The sequence below is a fragment of the Mustelus asterias genome, chromosome 11 (assembly GCF_964213995.1).
Source record: "Mustelus asterias chromosome 11, sMusAst1.hap1.1, whole genome shotgun sequence".
NCBI lineage: Eukaryota > Metazoa > Chordata > Chondrichthyes > Carcharhiniformes > Triakidae > Mustelus > Mustelus asterias.
The window spans coordinates 71,475,808-71,498,242 of record NC_135811.1 but is presented as its reverse complement, the minus strand read 5'-3'; the positions used below and the strand labels follow the sequence as shown (position 1 = coordinate 71,498,242).

General features: G+C 48.2%; 1 protein-coding gene across 1 annotated transcript in view; it reads right to left on the bottom strand.

Annotated features, from left to right (window-relative positions):
- LOC144500582 (voltage-gated inwardly rectifying potassium channel KCNH6-like) overlaps positions 1–22,435 on the bottom strand; it is a 137,056-nt gene that overhangs the window by 26,736 nt on the left and 87,885 nt on the right. Inside the window, exons 6-9 of the mRNA XM_078223725.1 lie at positions 21,348–21,547; positions 13,745–13,997; positions 10,595–10,788; positions 3,374–3,473 (exon numbers count right to left, since the gene is read on the bottom strand). Of these exons, the coding sequence (XP_078079851.1) occupies positions 3,374–3,473; positions 10,595–10,788; positions 13,745–13,997; positions 21,348–21,547 (747 nt within the window). The remainder of the gene's footprint in view (positions 1–3,373; positions 3,474–10,594; positions 10,789–13,744; positions 13,998–21,347; positions 21,548–22,435) is intronic.

Sequence of the window (22,435 nt, the reverse complement as noted above, 5' to 3'; positions counted from 1 at the left end):
TGGTCGAGGTGAGTGGTTTAGGTGCAATAAAGGGAATGCGGGATTAACACGAGGGGGAAAGGAATCGGGTGGTGATTGATGAAATGCTGCTTAAATCTCAACTGATAAACCAGACTGCAGGCTGACAACTGTCCGGGATGGGTGTTGATGCAAAGGGTTCATGGGTTGAAGAATATAGTCCCTATCAAATAGTCTATAGGCGAAATCCCAAACTGTCTTTTGTTCTGTGCGATAGTCCTGCTCTGGAAGACACTTCAATTAGTTCCACTTTTTCTGCACATTTGAATGTTTTAGCTGCAGGGACACAGGCTGAGGTCTCTGGGGGAAATTCCGAGAGCACTCACACATCGCATAGGACCATCCGGGACAGAATTGAATCCCGGAGATTTGGTGTATTATCAAAGAGAGGATCATCGTGGATGGAACGGTCCTGGCAAACCATGATGGGAAAACAGTAATTATCAAACATGCAATCAAGCTGGTAAAGTTCATTTCTCAAGATGAATCAGAATTAAAGATAGAGGGAGGCGATTCTCCCAAAAACCTAAGTGCCCAACGGGTGGGAAAACGGGAGATTTTCCCACCCATTTTTTGAGCGTACCTAGTTTCATGAGTCTCAGGCACTCTGTGCATCACAACAACAACTTGATGCTGTATGAGAAGAGAGTGCTGATTGGTTGGCAAATGGACACTGATCGATAGAGGCGTTGCCATGGAGTATGCACCAGTTAATGGTGACTGACAGTTAACCTCCAAGCATTGTTTGAACATTTAAAACAGGCATTGCCATTGAAAGTCCAATCACTGGATTATTCTGAATATATGTCACCCGAGTAACCAAACTGGGCGTTTGGCCTATGGGTGTGATAACGCTGTTCTGTGTCAGGATCACTCACATTATCAATATCCAGCCCTTGATCTGCTGTATTCTGTTCCTCAGGATCTTCATCATAAAACACATGGTCATCTGAGGTACAAGTTACCTTGTTTATTGATGAAGAAAGACAGTTGTGTCAAAGTTTTTCATCTTGCACTCATCAGGACATTTTGCAAGAATACCAATGTCAATGGAAACAACAGTTATACTATATGAGAAGAGAATGCTGACTGGTTGGCAAGTGGACTCTGATTGATAGAGGTGTTATCATGGGGAACACATCAGTTAATGGTAACTGACAGTTAACTGCCAAAAACTGCTTGAAAGTTTAAACCAGGCAGCTTGACTCAAATTGGACAAGACATTGCCCTGAGGAATGAACCAGTGAATGGCTGTTCAGTTGTTCAGCTGAAATAGGTGCAATGTGTGTACATGTTCTCTCTGTCTGCAAAGAACAGGGTCCTGTGTAATAACATATGTAACTTCTAGTATAGGCAGATGCACCACACTGCAAGCTTGACTGGCAGAGGTACTAGAAAGGTCAGTGACAAGTGTAAATATTGGTCAATGTCCAGGATGATGACCAAGAAGCGATGTCTATGGACCGACAGAATGGACTGAAAGAGTAGAGAGTGAGAAAGCTCAGTGCAAGTCCTGATTGTGGCTCTGGAAATGTATCTTGCATTAGAAAATGGTCATGTACCAGAGAAAAACCTTCCAATTGTGCAAGAGGGAGAACTTGCAGCACTAGTCCTGACAGACAAAGAACTGCAGGCTAGAAATCTGAAGTAGGGATCCTCATGATAGTGAACCTTTTGTGACTACCAATAAACCCGAGGATAAACTAAAAGAGAGGCAAAGCAAAGGAATTAGAAAGTTGGAGAAATTAGAGTTCATTCAGAGGCATGAGATAACGGGTGTCATGAGAACTGATTATAGCCTCAAATTACTTATACATGTATTGATTTTTTTAAGTTGGATACGTGTTTTTGAAAAATGGATATACAATCAAAAATGGACTGAGATTGCAAAGTAACCACTTGCTGTAAAATTCCATTGTGGATTACACTTGACTAACTAACCCAGAGAGACTTCAAACGTAGTAATACAACGCAAATACTCAACTGTAATCTCCTGTGGAGATAATGGACTGATTACCACCTCAGCAGAAATCATCCTCTGTGTTATATCCCAGACTGTGCACATAATGTGAGTTGAAAGAAAGCAGTTTCTGGGCAAAAGACACGCCACTCCCAGGAATATACAAGAAAAGGGTTGAACACCAACTGTAACCCTGTTCTCTATGTATTAGTTGGATGTTCTACTATCCTAGTCTGTGCTGTAAACGTCACAGCTGAAGAAAATCCACTTGGAATTGCTGTGCTTCCAGGTAAAGTCCCACTCCTTGGTTGCTGGACATGAGTCAAGGCAGCAAAGCCACAGTTGAAAAGGAAAAACTACGACTCCATTCAGTTGACCCGTAGAACCAACAATCTCCAAACCAGCCACTTAACTGCCAAAATCAGCGCTAATTCACGAAACTTGCTGGTAATTCTCATATCCGCTGTTAATTCACATATCTGCTGTTAATTCACATATCTACTACTATTGCACATATCTGTGGGTAATTCACATAGAAACCTGCAGTGCAGAAGGAGGCTATTCGGCCCATTGAGTCTGCACCAACCACACTCCCACCCAGACCCTATCCCCATAACCCCATGCATTTTCCCCAGCTAGTCCCCCTGACACTAAGGGACAATTTAGCATGGCCAATCCACCTAATCCGCACATCTTTGGACATATCTCTGCTATTTCATATGTCTGCCAAGGGGGTACTTGAATCATTTGCCTGGAGAATTGAGAGGTTTTTGACTTGGCCCTTCAGCCAATGCTCATAACCTGCTCTTCACTGAGTGGCTTCTCATTGGTACAGCTAAGATTGCCATGGTAATGCTCGGTGCCAGAGGACGCTCATCATGCCGTGCCACAGGCTGGCACTCCATTCTGAAATTCCCCACAGGGTTAGGAAGATCGGACCTGCCATCCAGTTCACCCCCCCAGCATTGTGGTCTTTGGAAACACAACAGTAATGGAGTCATAGACTAATTTTATCAATCAATTAATCTCTATCCATTTGTCTGCAACAGAGTCAGACAATGGTGCAAAGAAAATCTGCAGTGATGGAGTGTTCCGGAACCAAACTGATTTGAAGTGAGTGTGTTAATGGCAGTGAGAGGATGGTGAGAGAGTGAGTGTGACGATAATGGGTGGGCAGTAATTGCCCCAAATGTAGCCACGCTTTGCTTGTCCCTGCAGACTGTGCAGTGTGTGTTTCGAGGTGTAAATGTATAACTGACCCTCATCTTGATGCTTGGCTCTGATTCACTGTCTATTTCTCACCCTGTGTCCATTCTGGGAGGGGTGATACACTGTGTATAATGGAGCTTGGCGTTACTGGTTAACCGGATCAGTGCCCTCGGTCTGCGCACTCACCAGCGTTGCTCCTTTCCCTGAAAGACCGCTTCCTTCGTCGAATCCGTCTGTTCCCACTGTCGGAATCCTCACTCGGGGGTGAGCGGAGAATCCGGTCTGCCTGTTAAATAGTTTAAATAACACAGTCACAAAATCCACAACGAAACCTGCTCATCGGGCACGTTTCCCCATTGCCGGTGGGTTGGGTGAGGGGTTGATTAGCTGCAGTATGTCAGTGCACTAACACACAGGCAGGTTTGGTGTACAGTAGTACAATCACATGCTCAGAATGGACTGGTAAACAAGCACGCTCAGCGTACACTGATACTCAAAAAGCTTCGGGGGTACACTGACACACAGGCGTACTGGCTGTACGTGGACAGTGCACAGAGGTGCACAGACACACTCCGTGTGCACAGACACTGTCGATGGATATGGGATGTAAACACCCAGTATACAGTGACACATTCAGTATACACTGGTACACAGATACATATATTGTACGCAGACACACGTACAAAGACATGCATAATGGTCAAATTTAATCGATAGCACTTCATGGCTACACTTGCAGTACACTGACACAGAGACAAACACAGGTACATGGACACACTTGGGGCACCCCTAGCATATGGACATACTCAATAGCCCCGATTTCCAATGTGCAAGTAGGGGAGGTTTAGTGACCTCTGTCTAAACGGGTAGTGTACCTGGTGTATCATGGGACTTGTGACAGGCAGAATGAGGGGGTACTGAGGGTGGATGGATCTCTGCAGGAGGGGTCAGCAACAGGAGCCTCTGGATTACTCTATCCCCTAACTCATCTTGAGCAACACCAAGGGAGATCGGTTAGTGCAATGTTAAATATCTTGAAGGATAATGGGTGAAGAGAGGCTTTCAGCCGATATAGATTAACATAGAATCATGGGGGTTCTAACTCAGAAAGGGGTTATTCAGCCCATAGTGGCTGTAGCCATGCTAGCCCATGACTGGGCTGTCTAAATGCATTCCCCTCGCATTGCCACATATTTAATTTTTAAATTCTTACAAAATCCTTTCTTCAAATTTCTTCTTTAGTCACTGCTTGTGGTGAATGATTTAATATCCCTCTGTGTGAAAGCACTTCCTCAAACTCCCCCATTCCCATAATGATAATCATTTGTCTTTTCCAATCGCTGCAAACAATCTATTTGCCCTCTCGAAGCTTTTAGCAATCTTTAAAGTCCCGGTTAGCTCCCCTGCTAACCCTTCTCTGTTCCAGTGTAAAAGCCCCAACAGTTGTTATTTTGTGTGTCACTCTGTCCTCTCCATTCTCTAAATGATTCCAGGATTAGCTGGAAGTGAGGCCCACCTGAGAGAATCCCCTCAGGCGAGAGGTGACAGAAATGTGGGCGCAGGTTTCACTGACAGTTGCATCGTGACGAGGGAGAGGGAGGACAGGCAATCAGAAGCTCAGGTCAATTTGGGACACAGACAATTGACACGGTCCGATTCTGACCATTGAGCAGGGAAGGAGAGAGCTTTGGGGTTTTTGATTGGACCCAAAGTCTGGTTCAGAAAGCTGCTCATTGTCCCAGGGGGCTTAAAGGGTTAAATTGAGGGGACAGGTTGCAAAGATCTTTCTCTGAGTTTAGGAGATTTTGGGTGACCTTGGTCAAGGTGTTTGAACTGACAGCAGGACTTTATGATGGAGATATAGGGAAACAACTTGCTCTGTGCAGAGATCCAAGAACAGCGTTATTTAGGAGTGGAATCAGGAAACATTCTTTACTCAGGATAGTGGGAATCTAGAAGTCACTCACCCAAACGCCTCTAATGTTGGAAATGAATTGGAGCTTTCAGGATTAAGTTCGAGACGTTTTTGTTAAGTGAGGGGATGTTTGCGAAGTTGGGCAGAGTGATTGTAGATTGGGAGGTAGGAAGTTAGAATTTGATGCTTGTAAAAATGGTAAAATTATAAGATACTGGAGGGGGAAGCATTGCATGGTCCTGTTAAAAGGTGGCACTTTTTCTGTGCTTAGACATTTAAAAAACAAGTACACAGAGAGCCCAAACTGAAACATTTGTATTGAAAAGCCAAGCAGCAGTGTGACCAAGACAACAGGCTTTTGAATTTAACCAATCAATTTGAATCAGGCACTTAGATACCAAAAACCTATTAAATTAAATCTGATGGTTTTGACAACCTGGGACCAATCCTATTGTGGGAAATATTGATATAAAAGAAGGAGCAATGGGACAAAGGGAGTAGAGCAACTGCCACCTGCCAGGGCTAACAGCTCACAGCTCTCAGCTCTCTCTCTCTCTCTCTAGAGAGAGAATTGCTGGCTCTCATAGCATCATCTAGATAGCAAAGGTACCAAAGAAGAAAGAAGTTCCAGACAGAAGAATCAACAGAGAAAACCCAGGATATTCCGGAAAGCACAAAACCTGGTTGTAATTTAGAGAGTGACTAAATTCTATCTTGTTAATGAGTGGGAATTGTATTTATTTGAGCAGCATACCATTAGAATCTTGTTTTATTCGGGAATAGTTAATAGTTAGAAGGGGTTTATTTGGTTTGTTAATAGTTTGGTTCATTTTCTCACTGTTAGATAAATAAATTGTTACGTGTTGATTTTAGAGAGAGTGTCAGGGATTTATTTTGTATTTAACCACTAGAAGTTGCTGAAGAGCAGGTCACACCACTTCACACAGACCTTTTACAGATTATAGGGTGAGGTACTCCTCTTTGGATGTTTTGGTGTTAGTTCTCAGAGGGGGGATCAATCTCCACTTTATAACAGTATCTAAATGATGTGGAGCAAAGGTGGGTAAATGTGGTTGAAGAGTGTGTTATCCATGATCTGATTGGATGGCAGAACAAAGTCGAGGAGTTGAATGGCTTCCACCTGTTCCTAATATGACCGTGAAGGTGAGTAATGGGGGTAGGTTCCGGCTGCGGTGACACCTGGGCACAGATACATCCAGGTGTCACCTGGTTTTTTTCTCCCCTAGCCTCAGCGGAAAAAAGCCTGCTTGCATTCACTCTATCTATACCCATCAAAATCTTATACCACTGCGCACTTGATACAATGTACCAAAGGCACTCTTTACGACCCTATCCACTTGTGACGTCACTTTTAGGGAATTCTGTACCTGTATTCCCAGATCCTTCTGTTCAACTGCACTCTTCAGAGTCCTACCATTTACCCTGTACGTTCTACTTTGGTTTGTCCTTCCAAAGTGCAATATCTCACACTTGTCTGCGTTAAATTCCATTTGCCATTTTTCAGCCCATTTTTCTAGTTGGTCCAAATCCCTCTGCAAGCTTTGAAAACCTTCCTCACTGTCCACTACACCTCCAATCTTTGTATCATCAGCAAATCTGCTGATCCAATTTACCACATTATCATCCAGATCATTGATATAGATGACAAACAACAATGGACCCAACACCGATCCCTGCGGCACATCACTAGTCACAGGCCTCCACTCAGAGAAGCAATCCTCCACAACCACTCTCTGGCTTCTTCCATTGAGCCAGTGTCTAATCCAATTTACTACCTCCCCATGTATACCTAGCGACTGAACCTTCCTAACTAACCTCCCATGAGGGACCTTATCAAAGGCCTTGCTGAAATCCAGGTAGACAACATCCACTGCCTTCCCTTCATCCACTTTCCTGGTAACATCCTCAAAGAACTCTAATAGATTGGTCAAACATGACCTACCACGCACAAAGCCATGTTGATTCTCCCTAATAGGTCCCTGTCTGTCCAAATATTTGTAGATCCTATCCCTTATCACACCTTCCAATAACTTGCCCACCACCGACGTCAAACTTACTGGCCTAACACTGAAATAAACACTGAAATAAAATGGGCACTTTATAGAGCAGGGGGTCCCTAGAGAGGGGGTCCCTGGAGAGGGGGTCCCTGGAGAGGGGGTCCCTGGAGAGGGGGTCCCTGGAGAGGGGTTGCGACTTTGATAAGTGAGTTTATCATATCTAAATCTGAAGCTTTAGAGCCAAGGTTGACAGACAAGGCTGGTGCTTGTGAGAGATATTATTATTCAGTGGATTACGGGCATGCTAAATACCGAGGGGTCAAAGATATATGATGGTTATGAAGATGAATCCAATGGGGAAGTCAGGAGAAGTCTCTTTACTCGGAGAGTATTGGGAATGAGGAATTTGCTACCTCGTGCTGAGTGGTTGGGGTGAATTGTATCAATACATTTAGGGGGCAGTTAGAGGGAGAAAGGAACAGAGGATAGTGATGGGGTTAGATGAAATGAGCCAAGTGCTGATAGATGTGTTTGTCGTGTGTTGGTGCAGACTTGATGGGCTGAAGGGCCTCTTCTGCACTGTATGATTCTATGATTCTAAATGGAGTCGGAGGAAGGCCGCGTGGAATGGGCCAGTTGAGCTGATGGCCTGTTTCTGTGCTTTAAATATTTGATAAGTGTACTACTACTTTGTCATTTGAAAAAGGCGTGATGATAATCTCTGTAGATTTTTTTTTAACCTTTCTGGTTCTACACGAGCTCGGAGTTACAATGAAACCAGCAGACAGAAACTCTGGAGTCCCCGAGTGTCGAGCTTCACTCTGGAGTGTGGTTGGCGCCATATTACCAATGCACCACCAGGGGGAGGCCAATCCTAGGTCAGTCCCTGACTCCCGGAACGTTGCAGGCACAGTACGATCCCACACTCCATTTGGATGTACTTCATATGGAACTGACAGACGAGGCTCCCATGTTACAAACTCAGTCTCATTAAACATTCAGGAGTTAGGAGGCAAGGTAAGTAGGAGTAGGGAGTTCCAGAGGGACATGAGGCGAGTTTGTAAAACTGTCGATGGAGTTCAATGTGTGAGGTGATCTGAGAACGATAATGTTTTTCTAATGGCGAGAGACTAGGAAGTGCAAATGAACAGAGGGATTTGGGAATTTAAGAACATAAATCACTAAAAGCTGGTGGCCAAGTGTAAAAAGCAATCACAAAGGCTGATGGGATGCTGGCCTTGCATCTTCAAGGAGCTTGAATAGAAAGGGGAGGAAATGATGTTGAAGTTGTACAGAGCCTTTGTCAGACTTTATCTGAAGTATTGTGCTCTGTTCTGGGCATCACACCTCATACCGGCGCTGGAGAGGATGCAGCGAAGATCCAATTCGAATTATACCGGGGCTGAAAGGGGTAAATTATGAGGACAAGTTGCACAGACGAAGGCCGCGACTCTCCCAAAAAAGTTGTGTCGAATTCACGATTGTTTTTTCAGTGGGAGTTCAGACTCGAATCTTCCACTCTGTGCAATGCAGAGGTCACAATCGCGAATATCGTTAAAAGCTCGGGGGCGGGGGGGCCTCTTTACGCATGGTTCCAGAACTGATGGTTCCAGAACTCTGCGCATGCGCAGTGGCCTCGAACTGTCAGCCTGCAGTTTGCTGACCAGCTCAATCGCTGGCCAGCCCTGGACCCCCGCAGTGCTGCCCCCCCCGCCCCCAGCCCCCCCACGGGCCGATCGCAGCCCCCCCGTCCATTCGCGTGCCAGCCCCTACACCCCTCCCATCCCAGAGTGCCCCGATCTCCAGCCCCTCCCTCCCCCAGCAGTGATGATCCCCCCACCAGCTCACCCAGGCAATGCCCACCCCCGGGAGGCAGCATCCTCAGGCTGACCATCACCCCCCAGACCACCCCGATCGCTGGCCTCCCACCAGCCATGACCGATCCTCATGCAGAGTGGCAGCAGGACCCCCCTATCCCCATTGATCATCCCCTGGGTCCCGCCTCCTTGGTCCCACCCCCTTGGCACTGCCCGATTCCTGGTGGGCAGTGCCAAGGTGCCTCCTGGGCAAGGGCACTTTGCCCCTTAGGCAGTACCAGGGGGCACAGGCTGGTACTGCCAGGGTACCCATGCCCAGGGGGCACCACCCTACCACCACCTGACCCCCTGGGTGGCCGTGATTGCCCCCTTCACTCCAGCGTGGTCAGGCCGCTAGTTCCCCGAAAGTGAGGAGCTAGTCTGAACCCCGCTGGAGTGAAACACTCCTGGCAGGGGGGAGATGCTAGCGGGCCCGGGGAACCACTGTGCCCTGTGGGATGGGCTTGGATGTACGAAAGATTGATAAGAGTTGAGTGTGAAAGAGTGGTTAGAAAGCAAATGTCACAATTCCTTCTCCTGATGGCTGCTTAAGGGATTGAGAAAGAACAGGAATAATTCCATTAGGAATTTGGGAGTGTGTAACACAGCCGTGTTAGGGGGCACAGGCAACCCAGGGGCGGCTGGGGGCACAGGCAGACTGGGTGTACACTGGAACACAGGCAGACTGGGTGTACACTGGGACACAGGCAGACTGGGCGTACACTGGGACACAGGCAGACTGGGCGTACACTGGGACACAGGCAGACTGGGCGGACACTGGGACACAGGCAGACTGGGCGTACACTGGGACACAGGCAGACTGGGCGTACACTGGGACACAGGCAGACTGGGCGTACACTGGGACACAAGCAGACTGGGTGTACACTGGGACACAGGCAGACTGGGTGTACACTGGGACACAGGCAGACTGGGCGTACACTGGGACACAGGCAGACACTGGGACACAGGCAGACTGGGCGTACACTGGGACACAGGCAGACTGGGCGTACACTGGGACACAAGCAGACTGGGCGTACACTGGAACACAGGCAGACTGGGTGTACACTGGGACACAGGCAGACTGGGTGTACACTGGGACACAGGCAGACTGGGTGTACACTGGAACACAGGCAGACTGGGTGTACACTGGGACACAGGCAGACTGGGCGTACACTGGGACACAGGCAGACTGGGCGGACACTGGGACACAGGCAGACTGGGCGTACACTGGGACACAGGCAGACTGGGCGTACACTGGGACACAGGCAGACTGGGCGTACACTGGGACACAAGCAGACTGGGTGTACACTGGGACACAGGCAGACTGGGTGTACACTGGGACACAGGCAGACTGGGCGTACACTGGGACACAGGCAGACACTGGGACACAGGCAGACTGGGCGTACACTGGGACACAGGCAGACTGGGCGTACACTGGGACACAAGCAGACTGGGCATACACTGGGACACAAGCAGACTGGGCATACACTGGGACACAAGCAGACTGGGTGCACATTCTCATATACCATGTTGTAACAGCATTGATACGAATGGGGAAACCTGTGCACTGGGTTTTACTGTTGATTGAAATAAAGAATGGAAAAGGATTAAAACTCACATCTCGAAGGTTGAAAGTGATTTCCAAATTGGTCCAGAAGTTATTGGAGAAATCAGGGTACATGTCGAGCACCTCCAGTAGGTCATCACGCAGGATACGGTGTAAATCACAGTACGTCAGAGCTCGCACATCAGAGTTCGATTTCCCCGGCCTGGCGTATAGGCTGATTGGCTCCCCAAATGTGTCATTCTTGCCTGAAATCAATAAAATCCCCAAAAGCATCAAATATACGCACTGGGCCTCAGTCTGTGCACAGTCAGTGGAAGCAGCCCCCTCTCGGAGTCATCATAACCCTCGCTAAGAATCTTTCTTAAGAGGGAGGCCACTCAGCCCATCGATTCTATAATATGCAGGAACAGGAGGAAGCCATTCAGCTCCTTCAACCTGTCATCATGGAATTATAGATACTTGTGGTACTGAAGGAGGCCATTCAGCCCATCACAATCCTAGAATCCCTACAGTGCAGAAAGAGGCCATTTGGCCCATCGAGTCTGCACCGACCACAATCCCACCCAGGCCCTACCCCCATACATTTTACTCGCTAATCTCTCTAACCTCCGCATCTCAGGACACTAAGGGACAATTTTAGCATGGTCAATCAACCTAACCCACACATCTTTGGACTGTGGGAGGAAACCGGAGCACCCGGAGGAAACCCACGCAGACACGAGGAGAATGTGCAAACTCCACACAGACAGTAACCCAAGCCGGGAATTGAACCCAGGTCCCTGGAGCTATGAAGCAGCAGTGCTAACCACTGTGCTACCATGCCGCCCACTAAATGATACTGGCTTTTTGACAGATAGGTTGTGCTAAATCCCACATGTCTCTTCTTCGTGGGTCAGCCTGTAAATTCCTCCTCCTCAAATATCTGTCCAATTCCCTTTGAAAACTACTCACAGAATCAGTTCCCACCGCCCTTTCAGGTCAAACATTCCAGATCCGGGAAACTCGGACAAAAGTAACTTCCTCTCTGCCAGTGATTTGGAATCTCTGCCCCCTGCCTACCGGCCCAATCACCAGCTGGATTCACCCTTTCTTGATCTTCGCCCTCAAAACCTCTTGAAAACATCTTGAAAACCTTCACTCGGCCACTTCTCCCCCCTCTCTGTTCCAATGAGGATGATCCGGCCTCTTCCTCATAACTGAGCTCCCTCACCACTGGTAACATCCTGGTAAAACTCCTCCGTACCCTCTGCAACGCTGTGACATCCTTCACAAAGTGTGGAGTCCCGAATTCTCCACAAGGCTCCAGCTGACTCAGTGATTTAGAAATTAGCTGTGTGAACTCCTTGCTTCCTCTATTTATAAATCTCAGTAAGCAATTTGCTTTCCTAGACCATCGTGTCAATCTGTCCTAAAGATTTGTGCATTCAGGTACCAAGGTCTCCTCTGCTCATTTTGAAAATCCTGCCATTTATATCATTCTCTCTTTCCATTTTAGTTCCCCCCCTCCCCCACAGTTTGCAACATTTCACACATCCCACATTGTGATCCCGTGGCCAAGCCCCTGGCCCCGTTTCACCATCAGCATGAAGCCGATAATTATACCTCACTACAGAACTGTCAAAGGGAGGCCATTCGGCCCATCGTGTCTGCCCCAGCTCTCCCAATGAGTAATTCACCGAATGCCACTTCCCCACCTTCTCTGCACATTCCTCCTTTTCAGATAATAATCCAATTCCTTCCTGAATGCATGGGGGAGAGCCCACCTCCCCCACGCTCCCCCAGAGCCCACCTCCCCCACGCTCATTTTATAAATTAATTTGTGGGACATGGGCGTTGCCGGCTGGCCACCATTTATTGCCCATCCCTAGCTGCCTTGGAGGGCAGTTGAGAGTCAACCACATTGCTGTGGCTCTGGAGTCACATGGAGGCCAGACCAGGTAAGAATGGCAGATTTCCTTCCCTAAAGAACATTAGTGAACCAGATGGGTTTTTCCGACAATCGACAATGGTTTCATGGTCATCAGTAGATTCTTAATTCCGGATATTTTGAATTGAATTCAATTTCACCATCTGCTGTGGCGGGATTCAAATCCGGGTCCCCAGAACATTAGCTGGGTTTCTGGATTAATAGTCCAGCAATAATACCACTAAGCCATTGCCTCCCCTCTCAGGCAGCACATTCCCGATCCTAACCACTCGCTCTGTGAGAAAGATTCTCCTCGTGTCTCCATCGCTTCTCTTACCAATTACCTTAAATCTGTCCCCTTGATCCTTCCATCAATGGGAACAATTTTTCGCTATCTGGACTCCTGGGGGTTTTGAATATTTCCATCGAATCTTCTTACAAACTTCTTTTCTCTAACTCGTCCAATCTATCTACAAAACTGAAGTTCCTCACCCCCGGGACCATTCTGGTGAATCTTTTATGCTACTTTGCCAAGATCGTGCCATCTATAAACTTTCTAAAGTGGTTCCTACCATCAGAGCTGTTCGTGAAATGTTTGGATGAGAAGCAGAGTTACAGGATCAGCAGTGGGAGGAACTTTAGAAGAAGGGTTGCTTCTGGGTGTGGTGCAAACTGGCAGGAAAGCAGGCAGCAAGCAAAGAGTGCCCAAAAGGCCCTGAGATTCCTTGGAGTATTTCCATCGTGACTTTCTGGCGAGTGTGATGGGACAGCCCCAGAAATCTCTTACCAGGAACCTGCCTCCACATCCTGGCCTAATGCTTCCCCCCATGCTATTCAGCCTCATCATGGGGACGGGCCTTCATTTGTGAACCTTGGTATCTGAGGCCATCTTCATGGGACCGCCATCCTCTCTGCCTCTCCTGGTGATGGTGTCTACATGCCCTCCGCAGGCATAACTGGCCCCAATAGTAAGAATCATAGTGTCCCTACGCTACACAAGGAGGCCGTTCGACAACAATGCCACCCAGGCCCTACCCTGTAACCCCATGTATTTACCCTGCTAATCCCCCTGACACTAAGGGGCAATTTAGCATGGCCAATCCACCTAACCCGCACATCTTTGGAATGTGGGAGGAAACCCAGGCAGACATGGGGAGAACGTGCAGACTCTGCACAGACAGTGACCCGAGGCCGGAATCGAACTCAGGTCCCTGGCGCTGTGAGGCAGCGGTGCCAACCACTGTGCCGCTGTGCCACCCTAAGAGGACAGACTGAGTGCATTGCGGACTACGTACCCAAGATGGCCACCACCACATCATTGCGCAGGATCTCGATGGAGCCGCGGGATATGAAATAGAGCGCGGTCAGTACGTCACCGTAGTGGACCAGCGTGTCACCGGGAGGAGCGTGTGTGGTCTTGAACTTCATCGCTAGAGCTCGCAGGCACCCTGGGCTGGCTCCCCGGAAGACCTTACAGTTCTGGAGGAGGCTCCTGTTTAAGTGGAGGCAAATGTCAGCCTGTAGGCATTCCGGAAATCCCTTCAGTACCTAATCACAGAGAAACAGGACGGTTATTCCCAGCGAAAAATCAAACCTACCAGAAAACTCTCAGAACCTTACCATTCTGCTTGGTTTGTGCCAGAATTTCTTGTCCCCCTTCGAGAATATCTGACTGTCTGATTGCACTCGCTCCCACCACATCCCCATCTCTGTTATTCCCTCATCTCTCAGTGGGCCGAGAATCCCTCACTGCTGCCTCAGCTTAATAACCCTCCCCTCATTCACTACCTTCTCCCACTCTTTATTCCCTCCCCAGGTGCCACCCCCTCCTCCATTCCCAAACCCCTCCCATATCCCCATCCACTCTTTAGCCCTCTCCCATTTAATCTTCTGCCCATCTGGCTGAAGTGGACAAAGTTTCTCCCTCTTTCTCATTCGGCCAGCTCGGTCAGTCGTGGTGTTACCATAGAACCATAGAAAATTACAGCTCAGAAACAGGCCTTTTGGCCCTTCTTGTCTGTGCCGAACCATTTTTTGCCTAGTCCCACTGACCTGCACTTGGACCATATCCCTCCACACCCCTCTCATCCATGAACCCGTCCAAGTTTTTCTTAAATGTTAAAAGTGACCCCGCATTTACCACTTTATCCGGCAGCTCATTCCACACTCCCACCACTCTCTGCGTGAAGAAGCCCCCCCTAATATTCCCTTTAAACGTTTCTCCTTTCACCCTTTTTCTCCCCTAGCCTCAGCGGAAAAAAGCCTGCTTGCATTCACTCTATCTATACCCATCAAAATCTTATACACCTCTATCAAATCTCCCCTCAATCTTCTACGCTCCAGGGAATAAAGTCCCAACCTATTCAATCTCTCCCTGTAACTCAGCTTCTCAAGTCCCGGCAACATCCTTGTGAACCTTCTCTGCACTCTTTCAACCTTATTTACATCCTTCCTGTAACTAGGTGACCAATGTCCATCACCAAGCCACTCTTGGTGATGGACATTGAAGTTCCCCACTCAGAGTAGATTCTGTGCCCTTGCCACTCTCAGTGCACCTTCCATGGAGGAGTACTGATTCATCAGCTGAGAGGGTTGAGGGTGTGAAGGATGGTAATCAGCACGAGGTTTCTTTGCCCATGCTAGTCCTGATTCCATGAGACTTCATGGAGTCCAAAGTCAAAGTTGTGCCTTTACCTCTGGTAGGTCTGTACTGTTAGTGCGACAGCAGTGTACACCCAGTCTACCTGTATCCTAGTGTCCATCCACTCTGCCTGTGTTCCAATGTTCATCTCGTTTGCCTGTGTACCACTATACACCCAGTCTGCCCGTGTCTCAGTGTTCACTGCTCCCTTTCTGCTCACTAATGCCCTTCATTTACTTGCTAAACCCACCCTGTGCTCACTCCCAGACTCTCTACATGTTAACCTCTGACTCCCCTCACTAATACCCTCCTCCAATCTCCACCCCCCACTCACTAACCCCTCTCTTAACCTCCTATCTCCACACTCTCTCTTCTCCCTCTACACTCACTCTTCTACCCGCACACACTCTCTGCTCTCTCTCCTGCCTCTGTTCCCCATCTCCTCCCTTCATTCTTTACTCCCTTCCCCCACTCGGTACCTCCCATCTCACTCACTATCTCCTCCCCGTGCTCGGTAAGTCACAGTCGCTGAATTTCTTGGTGCGTGCAGTGAATCCCTCCCCCTCTCCTGAAGGCAGTGGATTTGGGTGCCAGTTTCTGCAGACATCCCAGTTCCTGCACAGCCTGTGACCCCTGGCTGCGTGGCCACAGAGAGTGTGGCTTATTCGACCAAGGGATGCATCATGATCAAACCTCAGCTTGCTCTCAATGGACGCCCAAATACGCTGGGGCCTGATGGTCAGCAGTGAGACCCTTGAATGATATTCCCCTGCCTTGTCCATCAGGTTGATGCTGACTGGCTCCCAGCCCCGTTACAGTGAGTTTGGCAGTGACTGACAATGGAGTCCTTGTACCGACAGTAGGCCCACTTGAAAGAACCAACTGGACTCGCCCCCTCTCACAGACCCTCCACTGAGCCCTGCCTGGTCAGCGTGTCACTGCACACATTAACGTGATACATACCCGCTCAGCTGCCCTGTGAGGGGGCTCTCATTCTCTAAAATAAACTGCTGGTTCTGATTCGACAGGAGGTCGAGAATCCCCAGCCTCAGTGAAAAGAGTTTTTTTATTCCAATCTTCCCTAATTAGCAGCAGATTGTGTTTGAAGCCAGAAGGTTAATTTGGAATTGTCCTGAGCACCAGCAATCTGTTCCAGCCGCCAGCTCCAATTACTATCCATTTCCCCAGCACTATCCGGAGACAGTTTGAGTTCTGTTCAATCCTCACTCCCCGTGTCCGACTGGAATCTGTGAACGTCAGTGAACTCCCCCCCCCCCCCCCCCGCCATCCTCCCCCCAACTCTACTGGCAGCCCCAGCGACAACCCCCCCCACCCCCCACTCCACTGACAGCTCCCTTGACCTCCCCCTTCTCCACCACTCCACTAGCAGCTTCAGCGACCCCCCCCCTCCCATTCCACTGGCAGTCCCAGTGACCCTCCCCACTCCACTGGCAGCTCCAGTTACCCCCCCCCCCCGCCCCCCATCCCCCACTCCACTGGCAGTCTCAATGACCCTCACTGTCTCATGTATAAGGACCGCACTTTTCTTCAGTGTCTGTCTCAGGGAGAGGCTTTATTGAACTGATCAGAAATGGCTGCCTACAGCACTTGCCTCTTGACAGAGTTGCATGACTATGACAAGCTGGATTGGACATGTTGCATTTCAAAATCCAATCATCCCCCTTTTCTCAGAGAACAAGAGACATATTTGCATGCACAATTCCGCGTGACTGTGAGTTACCCAAGTTACCCACTATACACCCATTGTTCTCATTCAATAACAACTGTTTGTTGTCCCAATCAGTCTCTGCACATGCACTGCAGCCATGGTCTTTAAACCATGCAGGTCTCTTAATGAAACACGTGTACATTGACGTTGGTTGTACATCTGCATGGTGTTCCTGTACAGAAAGTGTGATTCCCGTGGCCCTTGTTACCATGGTGACTGTCATTATTCTATTTTGGTTGCTGGGGGCACGTGGATTTCTGGGATTGACGGTGGTTCTGTACTCAGTACAGCTGGTGAGATCCCTACTCCCTGACTGGCAGATTGCTGTGATGAAACAGCTTCGCTCGTTGTTCGGATGTTTGTGGTTGTGCGGGTATATTTGCTCATTCACTTCCATCAAGTACAATCGAAGTGACAATTTCTTGACACGTGCCAAGTTTCCATGTGGGATGACCCTGTTGAAGGTTTTAACTATGATTGGCTCTCCAATGCTCAGCTATGGTAATGCTTTGACAGTCTTGTCAAACTGAAATTTGGCTTCTTGTTGTTTCACCTTGAACTTTTCATTCATGCCTGTTACTACTTTTGGTTTCAGTCGCTTTTTTGCTACTGGAAGAGTAGTGTGCGTGCCACGTGACATTAGTCTCAGGACAGGGCTATTTTCTATGCCTTCAGTCGATGTGTTTCTACACTCAAGGTTTGTCTTGTATACGCCTGTGCTAGATTTGCTCAATTTCTTGATGGGTGCTTTGGTGATTTTCACTGCTGCCTCAGCCTTTCCATTCGACTGGGGATAGTGCGGGAAGGATGTGCAGTGCTGAATTTCCCAATCCTTTGTGAATCAGCTGAATTCTTCACTTATCAACTGAGGGCCATTGTCACTCATCACAATGTCTGGAATGCCATACTGACTGATCTCTGTTTTCAAGCATTCTACTATTTCTCTTGTTACTGGTGAGGTCAGCTGGTCTAACTCCCAGTAGTCATCATATAATGCCAAGATAATCAGTGCCTGTCGAAGTAAAAAGGTCAACTCCCAGCTTCATCCACGGTCTGTCTGGGATGTTATGTGCAATGGCTCTCTCATTTGCTTAGCTTGGCACTCATTACACACATTGCATTGGCCAATGCGGGCTTTAATTTCATCGCTGATGTTTGACCAGTGGAGAAATTCTCTTGCTTTTGTCAGAGTTGATTCAATTCCTTGCTGACTTACACTGATACATTTCAATATCTCTCCTCTTATTTCCCGAGGGATGATGATTCTATTTCCTTTGTACAAGATGCCGTCTTGGGCTGTCGATTTATCTCGGAATGCCCAACATGCTCTTGTGACCACAGGTAAGTCCTTGATGCTCTTGGACCTTCCTTTCATCATTACTTCCTGCAGCACTTGTAGAGTTGCCTCTTGCTGAGTAGTTTGCTTGATTTGAACAAGGTGCTTGTCTGTCTCTGCTGGGTTGGTGAATTCCACATCATGTTGAGCTGCTGTTTCAGGTTGAATCTGGAAGATTTCACGTTCTGTTGCAGAATCCTCAACTTTCTTGTCAGGATCCGGGTGAAGATGTACTTGACTTCAGGCACCTTCAGTTGCATCCTTTTCTTCTTCAGTTTCAGGTTTATCTCCACAGTCATGTTAAGTTCTGATCATGGTCAGTTATGGCTCCTTCCATTGCGTCTCCCCATCCATGGACTAGATCATCCACTGTGGCTTCCACTCTGAGACGGTCACTGACTCTCTCATGTTGCCTATGTTGATATTCTTCCGGAGCTGTGGAAATGACAAGCAGCATGCACAGCCAGCTGTATCGCTCAAACAGCGTCCAGAACGTCACTGGAAGGCCACTGCTTTCATCCAGCTTCACTTTCCAATAACCACCCTTCACATCCGGGGGTAGTGAATTTCTTTGCCTTGGCAAATAACAGCAATATTCCTTCGATGTTTGGCATGGGGCAGTGAAATCTCTTCAGCGCTTTATTTAGATGCTTTGGGTCTGAGCACACGCTCAGCTTTCCAGCTATTCTCACTGCTACTTTGCTGCTATTCCAGTCTGGAGGAGTTGTCACTTTTTCGATAAACTCCCCTCTTTTCCAGCTCTTCCATTTTGTCATTTAGGTTGGACTTGAGGGCAGCTGGAACTCTTCCCAGCAGATGCTGAATTACTCTCACAGTCTCATCTACTTCCAGATGATATTCTCCAGGTAGACATCCCAACTCTATAAACACATCTTTGTACTCCTCTAGGATCTATTCTGCCGTCACTGGTTTTGGGAGCTGTGACACGTTGTGAATTTCTGTTCAGGATTACAAACGCTCTAGCTGATGATTCACAGCTTCCACATTTTAACACACCTCTGTCACTTTCTTTAGCATCAGTTTCTCATCTTTCGTTAAACTTGCTTTCACCGCGAGGTCTCTCATGCCTAAACTATCTTTAATTGAACAATCTTGTACCTGTCCGAATTCATATGATTCTGCCAGCTGCATTATGGGAGTCACGTACTGTTCAGTGGTTTCTTGTGCAAATTGTGCTCTAGTGTTGAACACATAGTGTTCATACGTAACATTCACTCTGGGTTTAAAGTGTTCGTTCAAGGCTTTCCAAATCTTTGTTGCCCATTTCCTTTCTTCATTGGTTAAATTTAGGGTGTGGACATATTGTAGAAATCCCTCCCCAGCAGTGATTGGAATCTTATTGGTTTCGGCTTGTTAATTAATCCCATTGTAATCTCATAGTTCTGCCATTGTTATTGAAAAAATCACCAATTCCATGTCTATTGGAGCTGGGCAGGTAAGTTTCCTGCAGCCATTCCACTCATTCAGTATATACTTGCAGCCTTCGGAATGAGTTTGCTTTACTAGTTTTTGTAGCTTTCTGCAGATTTGAGCTTCTCTCTGTGCCTTTCTTGGTCATATTGTCGCCGTAGCCAGTATTTTACTTCCAGCTGTTGTGTGCTTTTGCTTTGTCCTCATTCAGCAGCTTTGTTTTGCAGATTGGAACCTTTCCGTGTGCCTGGGCTCTCAGTGTCTTCTCTGCATCATTTGCAGCATTCAACATTCTGTTTTATTGCCCCTTCCGGACACCATGTTTCAGGTAGAAGAACATCTATCTTTTTCAGTGAATCCCTACATTGAATCCCTACAGTGCAGAAAGAGGCCACTCGGCCCATCGAGTCTGCACTGACTTTCTGGCAGTGTATCTTAGCCAGGTCCTATTCCCCATATATTTCCCGTGGCTAATCCATCTATCACAACTTTGGTCACTAAGGGGCAATTTAGCATGACCAATCCACCTAACCTGCACATTTTTGGAGCACCTGGAGGAAACCCACACAGACACAGGGAGAATGTGCAAACTTTATCCGGGTCCCTAGCGCTGTGAGGGAGCAGTGCTAACCACTGTGCCACCGTGCCGCCCTGTGGCATAGTACTATGGCATTTCAAAATCTAAAAACATTTAATCAGTACCATTTCAAAAGAAAAGACCGAGTGACCACTTATGGCCAAATGTAAATTGTGACTTGCCTCCTCTCTCAGGAGATTACCATTTGTGTAAATTGCATGCTTGACCATGGAATAAACTCTAATCTGTGCTATATTCCTATGACACTGTTTCCATCCTGCATTTGATTACAAGTCAATGTTTGATATAACTGAGACTATACTGTACAGGAGGTGACTGGTTCCATTCTCCTCCATGGGGTGCGGAACCTCAGTGCCTTTTGGCTAGGGAAAGGGAGAGAATTCAGCAGATACCTTTCACTGTGACCCCACACAGGAAAATATACAATGGGAGAGGACAGGATAGTGTTTCTTTGTGAAGCCCAGTTTGCTGTCACTTAATGTCCAGTTTCATAGTGACTGTAGCTCCTGGAACTGTACACTGCCTTTGATCAGGAGAGAGTGGCTGAGACAGGTCTCATGTAACACGTCTCTGAGCACTAAGTTAGATATGCAACTTACACACAAGGTGTAATTATGTAAATTGATGCTCAGAGCATGGAGTATCGCCCATTGAATCAATCCCAGAACCAGGGAGTGAGTGCTGTCTCTCAGGGGAGGAGAGAAGAGGAGAGGGGAGAGGCGAGGAAGGGAAATGGGAGGGCGAGGGGAAGGGGAAGGGAGGGGAGGGAGTGGGGAGAGGGAGGGGAGGGGAGGAGAGAGGGAGGGCTGGGAGGGGCGGGCGAGGGGGTAGGCTAGGAGGGGGGGGGGGCCAGGAGGGGAGGGGAGGACCGGAATGAACTCTGAGAGGCATCGGTGAATGGGACTCGGTGCAAAGTGAGGACGCAGGCAGCAGGGTTTAATGCCCTCGGCCTCTGGAGAGTAGAAAGGGAGAGAGTGCCCAGGAGCGTCTGGGCAGTGGGAGGGCTGTGGAGTCATCGCTACATTCAGAGGGGTGTCATGACTTTCTTTTCTGAGGGTTAATGACATCTGTTGAGCAACAAATCTCCTGTTAACCCTTTGCTGGTTGCCCATCAATTGCCCTTGTGCCCCGAGGTTCAGCTTCACCGACAGTTAAGTACTCACAGCATTCATGTCAATCCCATTGGTGTATGACCAAGCATGCTGGAAATATTCCTCCAATCTCTGTCGCAAGGGGTTGGGAATCTGATGGAAACGGATGAATTCTTTCACTCGGAGCATCTGCGTGTGGTAGCGGGCGGTTCCGGAATACAGTCGCTGAATGATCGCGGAGACATTTCCAAAAATACTGGCATACATCAGAGCTGAGGGGATAGGTCAAAGGTCAATCCAAATATAAACAAGGATCTCACTGAATCTGCTCCCTGTCACCAACCATTGTCCAACATGAGGGCATCATCGCCGGATAGCTGTTACACCTGGAATGGGGCAGGGGAGACAGGGACAGGGTTGAGGGAGGTAGTGAAATGAGGTGGGGCAGGGATGCTGCAGGGGTTGCATTAAAAGTGGGAAAGGAAGGAGTGAAGCCGGTGGTTAATGGTGGGGTAATGATAGCGAATTATCGGGCAGGGCAAAAGATGGGGTAGGTGTAGGAAATGATGGGAGTATAGTAGTGGTACGGCGAGATAGCAGAGCACAAAGGGATAGGCAGGAGCAGAGTGAGGTGTAGGTGCGTAGGATGAGAGTGAGGTACAGGTGAATAGCAATGGCATTGAGGTACTGGTGGACAGCATGGCAGTGAGGTACAGGTGGATAGCATGGCAGTGAGGTACAAGTGGATAGCATGGCAGTGAGGTACAGGTGGACAGCATGGCAATGAGGTACAGGTGGACAGCATGGCAATGAGGTACAGGTGGATAGCATGGCAGTGAGGTACAGGTGGACAGCATGGCAATGAGGTACAGGTGGATAGCATGGCAGTGAGGTACAGGTGGATAGCATGGCAGTGAGGTACAGGTGGATAGCATGGCAGTGAGGTACAGGTGGACAGCATGGCAGTAAGGTACAGGTGGATAGCATGGCAGTGAGGTACTGGTGGACAGCATGGCAGTGAGGTACAGGTGGATAGCATGGCAGTGAGGTACAGGTGGACAGCATGGCAATGAGGTACAGATGGATAGCATGGCAGTGAGGTACAGGTGGACAACATGGCAATGAGGTACAGGTGGATAGCATGGCAGTGAGGTACAGGT